This window comes from Elephantulus edwardii, unplaced genomic scaffold (assembly GCF_000299155.1).
Source record: "Elephantulus edwardii isolate Elephantulus edwardi_28Jun2011 unplaced genomic scaffold, EleEdw1.0 scaffold00056, whole genome shotgun sequence".
Lineage (NCBI taxonomy): Eukaryota > Metazoa > Chordata > Mammalia > Macroscelidea > Macroscelididae > Elephantulus > Elephantulus edwardii.
In genome coordinates this window covers 2,513,277-2,524,188 of record NW_006399806.1, presented here as the reverse complement: position 1 = coordinate 2,524,188, position 10,912 = coordinate 2,513,277, and the positions used below count along the sequence as shown (strand labels likewise).

General features: G+C 36.6%; 1 protein-coding gene across 4 annotated transcripts in view; it reads left to right on the top strand.

Moving 5' to 3' along the window:
• GRIA4 (glutamate receptor, ionotropic, AMPA 4) overlaps positions 1–10,912 on the top strand; it is a 584,876-nt gene that overhangs the window by 484 nt on the left and 573,480 nt on the right. For 3 of the 4 annotated variants that reach the window (XM_006887293.1, XM_006887295.1, XM_006887296.1), the window contains exons 2-3: positions 297–472; positions 1,637–1,795. In XM_006887293.1, the coding sequence (XP_006887355.1) occupies positions 385–472; positions 1,637–1,795 (247 nt within the window). In that variant the 5' untranslated portion in view covers positions 297–384. Of the gene's footprint in view, positions 1–296; positions 473–1,636; positions 1,796–10,912 lie in introns of those variants that run through there. The other variant, XM_006887294.1, reaches the window with a different exon arrangement.

The following is a 10,912-nucleotide window of genomic DNA, read 5'->3' as shown; positions in this document are numbered from 1 at the left end:
GCCTGTGTTTGTGTGTATGTGAGGACGAGGGGCGAGCGCCAGTGCCGGGGAGGCGCAGAGAGAGCGCATGTCTCATCCCTGTGAGCAGCCACTAGACGCTCCACCACCATCTTTTGCATGTGCAACATTTGCAGCCGGACAGCAAACCTCCTCTCCCAGGGCTATGGAGACTGCGGGAAAAATTTGGCAGCTCAAGATGGATTGCTAAAGGGGAGTAGTCAGGACCAGAAACCACCCAAACCTCTCTCCTTTTTTTTTTCTTTTATCTTTTTTTTTTTGGTTGTTTTTAATTTTAGCGCCCTCCTCTTCAATGCCTCTCTGAGCAGTGTTTAGGAAGAGTGCGAGAGAAAGAGAGAGCGCGCGCCAGGGAGAGGAGAAAAGAAGATGAGGATTATTTGCAGACAGATTGTCTTGTTGTTTTCTGGATTTTGGGGACTCGCCATGGGAGCCTTTCCGAGCAGCGTGCAGATAGGTAAGTTCTGCTCCAGTGATGTTTGCATGTGGCTGATTGTAGCAGATTTCCAAAAAGTGAGTTAAATGAGTTACTGATAAGCAATTCGAGCAAACCTTCTGCTGCCTTTCTCTCTGCTTCCTTTCTCTGCTTTATGGAAAACTGTCTTTTGGTGCAGATTCAGATAAAATGTACACAGGACTGCCTACCTTTCCCTCCTAGGGCCCAGGCACTTAATACCATCTCTGGCTCAAGTCCCTTAAGTAGCATTGGAATAAATTGGGGGTTTGGAAACCAATCTCCGTGGAATATGATTGCATTTATATGCTATTTCTTTTCATCGCTTTCCTGGAGTATGAAGGATGTCTGTCTAGTTTGTTATGAGGGGGATGAAATCACTTCTTCCTACTCTGGACTCCTGCAGCTTTCTTGCTGTGACAGAAGGACTCTGTTAGAGCAGAAAAGCGTTTCGACCTGCAACCTCCGTCTCTTGTTATCATTTAACCGATTCCAAAGTTAGATGCCTTTGCTGAAGGCGCCTCTTATTTTGTCCTCTGCTTGACGGTTTCCCCCATGTATGTCTGTATCTCAACTCAATTTCTGGGGACATCCTTGGCTTTTCTTGCTGTTCTCCTCGCCTGTCTTTTAATGGGACGCAGCTATTGAATTTCTTCCAGCTAAGCCCAGCTTCAACACTGCATCATTTCCCGTGGACTGTGCACAAAACAGAGCTCTATAGGCTGAGTCCACGAGCTGCAGGAAAAGAAAGTTCATTTCTCCTCTCTGATTTTCCTTTTGCCTGCTTCTCAACCACAACCCTTCATTTCTGCATTTGAATGCAAATCCTCTTTTCCTTTCATCTGCATGCCTCTTAGAAAGAAATGCCCTTAGCTGGCTGATGTAGCAGAGTGCTAGGCATCATGGGGAGGGCAAGAGAGAGAAAGAAAAACACACTAAATGGTCTCAGAGGTCATTGTGATCATGACAAATTGGGACAGGAAAAAGCTGAGCTGTTGGAAAGACTAAAATACTAAGCATAAACCTTCTGGACAAAGGACGGTCTCTTAAGATGTGTCAGAGTTCCTTATGCTCATGCTTGTCAAAGGCAGTAGATTTGACTGTACTTGAGATGGGTGGATCATTTAACAGAGGAAATACTAAATATGCTTTTCCTGCTTTTCATAGGTGGTCTCTTCATCCGAAACACAGATCAGGAATACACTGCTTTCCGATTAGCAATTTTTCTTCATAACACCAGCCCCAATGCGTCGGAAGCTCCTTTTAATTTGGTACCTCACGTGGACAACATTGAGACAGCCAACAGTTTTGCTGTAACAAACGCCTGTAAGTAAAACATACTAAGTTCTGGATGAATTTGAAGAGAAATTTAGATGAGAGAGCAGAGTTTTCATCATTCTTGTTGTTGCTGCTGCTGTTGATTTAATTTCTAAAGAAAGAAATTCAGGATTCCCACAGATGCCTTGCTCAGAAACAGACCAGAGTTAAAAACAAGGTTTAGCTCTGGGATAATCGGGTGTCTCTTTCTTATCTGGATAATTCAGGTTAATTTCACCTTTAATTCTTCGTTGTTTTTCCTAGTCTCTAAATATCATCTTGTTTTTTATAATTTTGTTTAATACCTCTAGTTTCTTTTGTTTTTCATTGAGTAAGCATGCATTTGGCTCTTAAAAGCGGATACAAGCTCTTTAATTCTAGTGAAGACTATGAAGGCTTTGCCAAAAGTGAGAAAGAGAAGGGAGCAGTGGTGTGTAGGATATATATTTGAGTCGGTTGGTTGACGCTGCAGATGATCTGGTGATGTCACTTGAGGCTGCCCTGCTCTTATATTCTAGGTTGTAAATGTCTCTTACTATCACGTAATGCATAGATCCTGTGGATGTTAACTCCATGAATCCTTACCTTGGTGCCAAATCCCGTTAGTCTCTGATCCACCTGAATTAACCAACCAACCAAATGGATCTATTATGCCACACAATGGAATTAAGTGTGTGACCTCACCTAATGGTGGAATGGAACTGTTGCTTGTGCTCCCCTCCAAGAGACTGTGTAACTTAAAATAAGGATATTTATATAGAATTGCAAAATATATATATACATTTAAGACCATTTAAAACAAGTTGAGTCAATATCGGTTTTACACTTCTCACTCTTGAAGCAAATACCAAATATCCCCTCAGTTTTACATGCTCATTTACCACTGTTCAAAATGTGTATATCAAGATAATGGCTACAGATTATGTAAGAAATTTAGGAGCCATTTCCATATGAAATTTTGCATTTTTTTGAATCACATTAACAAAATGTTCTGTCTGAATTGAAGAGCCTTGATATCGTATGCAAATTAGTATACTTGGATTAAAAAAAATTCTCAAAGAGTGCTGAACAAATAAACAAGTAAAACCCAAAACCAAGAGGTTTATGTATTTGAAAGCTGTTTCTTTAATTAATTTAATAGTTATCATCAATATTTCACTCAAATGACCCTGAGTCACATCAACTCAAAGTCAGTGAGTTTTATTTTGTTTTAATCAATATTTATTTGCCATTAGTTCTAACTCATAATATTATAACTTTTTCTTGATTTCTTGTTTCTCTTTAGCTAAAATACACTTCTAGAACTCAATTTAATAAAGTATTGGGAGCAATCGACATTTTAGTAAACTGAAAAATTGTTTCATTTGGTAAGAAAATTACAGTTTCTATGAGTACCAATCTATTAAACAATATATTAGTTGAAGCTAGTTATAAAAATCTATAATGTAATAAAGCAGGAGAGAAATAATTTTTAAGAGGAAATACATATAAATTAGATCTAGTTTTGTGGATAGTCATTTTTGTAAATTTTATAATTTGTCACTTTTGTGTCCTAAATTTTCAAAGTGATGACAGCATTTCAGATAAGAATAGGTGTCAAAAATTCTCTCTAATACATTCTGCTATTATAATGAATGCTAGCTGTAATAGTATAAATAATAAATTATTTTAAAAATATTAAATGTTATTTATAATAATTTTGAAATATTTTCTTTAGCAGACACAGAAGTTGTTTGTGATTCCTTTGTTGCATTTTTATTTACAATTTAAGTTCACATGTATTCTAAAGTTTGTACGTTGACTTCCAGATACATAAAGTGTTAATGCTTTCATGTTACTTATTATTTGTTAACCCTGTTTAGAATAATTCTAACTAATATTTGCCTAGTGTTTCTGTGATGAAAATATTATATGAGCTAAAGTGTGTGTATACATAAAAAATTGTTAGGAACTTACACCCAGAATAGAAATAGAGAAATTGAAGTGTAAACTATAGTATACTAATCTTGTCAGATTAAGAAAAATTAAACTAAAATGAAGTTTAAATCTTATTCTTTAAACTCAAAAGTAATAAAATGTTAGTAAATTAATGTTCTCCCACAATCTTAAATAATTTATTCAGATGCTTACAAATACTTTGGATGCAAACTGAAGATCAGAGAAAAAAACAAAAATCTTTCTGATGATGAAAATAATTTTTTTAAGATGAGTATTCTGAATTTCTTTAAAACAAATCTGAGCAAAATTTTTGAAATATCATTTGTCAAAGAGTGTGTCCTCAGTTGACTGGTGTTTGTTGAATTGACCAACCAACACACAGACACACTTGATTTTCCAATCTAATTAAAAATGAAATGTAAGCAGTAGTTCCACATCATCCACTATGTTTTTGGGTGCAGAAGGATAAAAAAAGCCTCCAAACTTTAATATTCTGATGAATTAACAGGAAACTCATTTATGACAATTCTACAGGTTGGACTTCTAAATTTTTCATGTTGGATACAGTTTAAGATACCATATGTGGCTGGCTAGAATTCAGGAAAAGGAAATTTTGAAAAGTAATTTAATATAGGCATTTTTGTTAAAATAACACATAACTGCATTTCAGATAGATACAAAAGAAACTATTTTTCCAAATACACCTATTAGCTAAGTTGGATATATTCTTGCAAAATATTTGAAATAACTTTATGAAAGGTCATTTTCTCATATTTTTGAATAGTTAATAGAAATTTTTCAGTACAAAAGTCATGTATGCTAAGTACGGCCAGGAGTGACAACCAAAATACTGTGTTGTCACCAGATTTTCTGAAAGAGAAACATTATTTCAGACATTGTTATGATTACTTTATTCCAACTGCATTAAAAATGCTGTAAAAGAATGTGGCTTTCACCAATGCAGTTTCTGTATAATACAATCCACAAGTACTAACATTCTGAAACAGCCCTTCCAACTTCATACATAGGCAATTGTTGGTGTTGTTAGGTGACATCAAGTCAAGTACGACTCATAGTAACCCTATAATCAACAAATCTGAACCCTCCCCTATCCTGTGCCATCCTCTTCATCTCTCATATACTCAAGCTCATTGCTGCAGTCACCATGCATATGTTTTGTTGTTGTGTTCCACTGAGTTGGAATGAACTCATATCTTATCCTTCAGGGGGTTTTAAGAAACAGTAGATCACATGGGAGGAGACTGCCCATTCTTCTCCCCTGGAACAGCTGCTGAATTGAACCACAGTCTTTGAGATTGCAGCAAAGCTTCTTAGCACTAGGCCACCTTAAAGGCAATAGAAAGCCCATAACCAAATAGATCAATATCTCACTATCTTAGTGAAATAATAAAGTAATTTTATGGAATGTTTGCAGTTTTGCTAACTTTGATGTTAGTTAAGCAGAAGTCTCTTAGTATTGTATTTTTATCTTACTTTTCTGTCTAAAATATTACTCATCAATAGTTTAAAAGATCATGGATGTAAAAAATTGTAGCAATCATAAAAAGAACAGATAAAATACCACAGTAATAATTAAAAAGTTAGTCTTTTAAAATTAGCTGTTCTGCTTCAGGCTTGGTTTAGTTGTCAACAGTAATTACCCAGTATGAGTGTCATTTGCAGAAATAACTTGAGATGCAAGCTATAGCTGCTTAATTTGTAGAAATACAGTGGAAATGATATAACTTATATCCTGTAGGTTTTGTGAGGTTTTCCCATTGCTGTCACGTCAATTCTGGCTCAAAGCCACCCAGTAGGACAGGGTAGAAATCCCCTATTGAGTTTCCAAGGCTGTAACCTATAGAAACTGTCACAGCTTTCATTGGCACAGCAGCAGATGGATTTGAACTCCTGACCTTTCAGAAAGCATCTTAACACTTTAACCATTGTGCCATCAGGACTCCTTCCCATTTAATAGCTACTTAATGCAAACTCATTGGATTTAAGTGCACTTTATGTTATAGTATTTGGCTTTAATTGAATCGGTTTAAATATGGTTTTACGGGTTTCCTCCTGGGAATTGGAAGCCAAGGAAAAGATAATTTAAGAATGTATTTAGGTTCGATAAAGGAGACCTGGTTGCTGAGTCAGTAAAATACTCAGCTGCTGAGTACAAGGTTGGCAGTTCAAACCTAGGAGCCACTTGAGGAGGAAGGATGCCACCGTCTACTTCCGTAAAGATGGAAAGCCTAGTAAACGTTGAGGGTAGTTCTGCTTTTTCACTATGTGTCACTATGAGTCAGAATCAACTTAGCACAGTGGGTTTAAGTGCTTTTTGTTTAATGGTCTGATACTTTTGACCACGCTGAGGAGTAAATGCTGTTTGATTAACTGCAGTGACATGGATAAAGATATGTTAGAATTAAATGTTCTTTATATTTGCTTAATTTGAGGAAAATGAGTAACATGCTTTTGCTGTTAGAGCTAGCAGTTTTCCTTTTCTTGAATTAATAGGAATAGCCTATGTAAATTTGAAATAATTCTTTCGTTTCATAATAACTTTCCACACTTTCCTTTTTTCATTGTGAGATTAAAGACAAAGATATGACTCATATTCTTATGGCTTATCCCTTCCTTAAACCATAAAGTGATGCATAATTTCAGTCAAATTTCAGAATTGTCAGAGGATTAAGATTTCATAAAACTCCTTCATTTTCATTTTAATGTGGCTTCTTTCTTTAGTGTGTTATCTGTTCCCCAACGAGGAAAACATGCATTTGTCATCCTCGAGACTTGTGTATTTCGCTCTTTTTACAAAACAGCCATATTCTTCAGGATTTTTAAGTGAATTATGACTATAAAACAGTTTACATTTCATGATGGGGAAAAAAGAAAAGACGTTGTTAATAGAATCCGTTTGTACTTATTATGACCCTACATGTGTCAGGGAATAATGCCTCTGGAAACTCTATGAACTTTGATAAATGTCAATAGTTGTAGAGAGAGGGGCTTTAGGCCTTTTGTTCATAGGGTTGCGATGAGTCGTGCTCCACTCAAAGGCAGTCAACAACAACAAACTTCACTGGTTGGTTTTTTTGGAAATTTCTGGTCCTATTTCAAAGGAACCTCAGGGTGGACTGATTTGCTGTTGTTTAGTGCTGTCGAGTCATAGACGACTCATAGCAACCCTATGAACGAAAGTCCTCAACATTTGTGTGACTTTCATCCTTTCTCCAGGTTCATAGGGTTTCTGGAGGCAAGCTATTACGGAAGTGGATGCCACTCCTGCTTCCAACATTAGGACAATATAAAGTCTTAAACTGCTTTCATATATATACTTTTATTTTACTTCAGAAATTGAGACAATCTAAAGTCCTTCTTTTGTCCTTAAGCCAAGCTTGGCTTTAAAAGGTCACTGAACTTGCCAAGGACTGTGTAAAAACTGTGGAAATTTATCCACAGAATGTTCTCAGAATGTGACGAACACAAATTTATGTGGACTTTATTTATATTGTTGTTGCTATTGTTGTGTACCTTCATGTCTGAACTGACCCAGAGCTGACCCTTTGGCAGGTTTTCAGAGGCAGTAAACTGCAAGGGAGGAGACTGCCCGTCCTTCTCCCACAGAGCAGCTAGTGGCCTCAAACATTATGCTTTCAGGACTGGAGTGCATCTTGTTGCCACCAGGCTACCAGAGCTCCCTTTATTTATACTACACAAGAAAAAAGACTTGTCATTTATTTATTTCTCTATGTAATTGCAGTGTATTAAAATACAGACTGACTTGTCTGGGCAACTTGCTCACTAATCATATGAAAGTGAGTGATAACAAAGACTACAGGCATATTAGGTAATGAATTCATTCATGTATTCAATTATGGAGTGGATTGATCATGTTAACTCATTAAGAATATTTATCAATGTCATATGTAAGGCACTCTGCTAGAAACTGAGGAGACAACAACCGCGAGTAGTTACTGCCCTCTACGAACCCACTCTCTAGTAGAAAAGACAAGCATGTTGATTATTTCAGTATAGTAGTGCAAGGTCTCTTGGTGGTGCAAAAGAATTGGTGCTGAACCGTTAAGCTAAAGTTAAGTGGTTAAAACCTCCTGTATTACCTCAGAGGACAAGGCCAGGTGATCAAGAAAAGCCTATGGGAGCAATTCCACTTTGTAGCACAGCATATCCCAGAAGTCAAAACCCAATGCACAACTAACAACAACATAAAATTTATTTCTACACACATCAGAGAATTAGAGCACTATGGGAGAGATCACTACAGGAAGGATCGTCACACCAAAACTGGCAGGGCTTCCTAGCCTTCCTTGCCTGATTTCAGTGTTAAAGATCTATTTTGTTGCTATTCTTATGTGCCCTCAAGTCAGAATCAACTCACAGCTGACTCTTCTGTGGGTTTTCAAAGCCAATAAATCGCACAGGAGGAGGTTGCCCATCTTTCTCCCAAGGAACAGTGGGTAGATTCGAACCACTTGCCTTTAAAGGATTACAGTGTAGTAACTCCTTAACACCAAACCACTAAATCACATCTGAAAAAGAGGACGGAAGGCATCCTTGCCAAAGGAGCAACATCAGAGAACTGATTAAAGTCGGGAGAGGAAAGTATGTTTGGACAACTGAATGTGGTGTAGCTTGACTGCAGCATTGAGCATGAAGGAAAAGAGAACTAGGCTGAGGAGTGCAGTTTTGTAGAACCACAGAAGATCTTGTAGCCATTATAAGGAGGCTGTTCTGAATAAAACGGTGAGCTCATGAATTTTTACTTACTACTAACACGATCAGTTTTGCATTTTACAAGAAACAGGATGGTTGCAAAGGGAATATGTTAGAAGGGAATAAAACAGGAAGGAAAAGGCTGGTTAGTTGAATCTGATAAATATATGACTAAAAGTACAAGCACTGAAGAAAGAGAAATATAGATTAGTGAGCTTCATGATTGAATACATGAATTAAGTAGATAATTTTGACAGTTTCATGATTGACCAGATGTCCCTTTAGAAGTATGGGAAAGGAGAGTCATAAGAATTAAAAATTATTTCTTCAGTTTCAGCCCTGAAAGGTGGCCAGATAGTGTTGCCACCAACAAAAAAGGGCCATATACCAAAAGGAATGGTGAAAAGGAGTATTTACTGGGGCATGGTGATTTTGAGATGTTTAGGGGGCAACCAGGTAGAAATATGAAGTAAACAGGTGCATAGAGGTGGTGTGAGCTGGAGATTGGTGTGGATTGGGCCATAGAAGTAGACGGAATAGTTCAGAAAGAGCCTGAACAATGAAAGACTCCAGATGCCAATATTAAGGAGCAGAAAGAGAAAAACAAGAGACTAACAGATAATGCGTCGGAGACTTCAAAGGAAAATGAGGCAAAAATAAACAGGAGCCAAGAGATGGAGAGAATGTCAAGGCAATTGGGTTCAATTTCATCAAACCTTCAGCATTTAAAGAATGCTTCAAAGACAAGTGGACCACCTTGATTACGTAGGTCTCTTCTTTTATAAAAATGTTCTTAGGTCTTTTGACCTGGTGAAAAAAAAATACTTTATTAACCATATATGTATTTTATTAACTCATATTATTTTGTATATGCTTTACACTAGTCAGATTTTATTTAAGGCTAGGAAAAATATATTGGTTGCTGTGAGTAAAATTTAACTCCTTAGCTACTGTTATGATTTTTGTTTTTATTTGGTTTGGTTTGGTCTCATTTAGCCATTTAGGCTAAGTCTGTGTCCTAATTTTCGATAAATTTGACTTCTGTACCTTGATTTTTATTTTCTTCATTTGTTATTAGAAGGAAATAACACTTAAGCTTATATAACTTTTATGAGTATTTAAATATGTAGTTAGAGCTCAATTAATTTTAGTTTTATTACATTTCCATAACACATAAAACATTTATTCTGAGCCATTTTGAGAGTTATTTATATTTTAGAAAGGCAATTTATGTGTTTTTAATAAATATATTTCCATTGATATTTCATATCGTTTGTATGACCTCTCACTAAATAATTAATTTACTTTATTTACACAAGTTTAAATCTCTATTTGTCAAATTATTTCTAAGTTCGTAGACAAGGCAGCTTTCTAGGATCGGTGGACCTTGCTTGCAGAAACTGTGAAGAGTTGAAACACTTAACTGCAGAAGATCAAAGACTGCAGCCTTCAATATTGGCTACATACACCTCAACATCAAGAAAACAAAAACCCCCACTATCATCATGATAGATGGAGAAAAGATTGAAATTGTCAAGAATTTCATTATATTTTTATCTACAATCAACATCCATGGTAACAGCTGTCAAGAAATCAAAAGACATGTCACCTGGGGGAAATCTGCTTCCAAGGACCTCTTCAAAGTGCTAAAGAGCAACGATGTCAGTTTAAAGACTAAGGCGAACCTGACATAAGCTATGGTCTTTTTAGTTGGTTCCTATGCACATAAAAGTTTGATAGTGAGTAAGAAAGACTGAAGGAAAAGTGATGCCTTTAAATTTTGTATTATTGAAGGGTATATATGTTTTAGGGCTTGTAAAAAAACAAACAAACCTGTCTTGGAAGAAATGCAAACAGAGTGCTCCTTAGAGGCAAAGATGGTACAATATCATTTCAAATACTTTGGGTATATTGTCAGGGTCGCCTGATCCTTGAAAACAGACATGCAGGAAAAGGAGAAAAGTTAGAAATTTCAGCCCCTTGATAAGATGTATTGATACAGTGATTACAATGGTGAGCTTGGACATGATAAAGATTGTGAGGATGGCGTGGGATATGGCAAAGATGAGATGTGTTGTTCATAGGGTTGCTGTGAGTCAAAGATGACATGATGACACCTAACAACAACATGGACAGTTAAGGACCACTACAAGCTAGTTCTGGAAGCACAGCCTTCAGGGTACTCTGGACCCGGAGTCTTTGGTGTTTGAATCCACCAATGGCTTCTCTTGGAAAAAGATCAGAAGGCTCTTCCTACTCAAATTTATAGCCTTGGAAATCTAAGAGAGGGTTGCTGTGAATCAGAATCAAGTTTATGGACTGTTGAGAAAGAGGAGTGAATCATGGTTTAAGTAAGAGAAGTAAATTGATTACCACTGGACCAATTGGTAGCATCAGGATGGATGGTGAAGAGATTGAGATTGTTCACAGCTTCAGTTTGCTTGGCTCCACGGT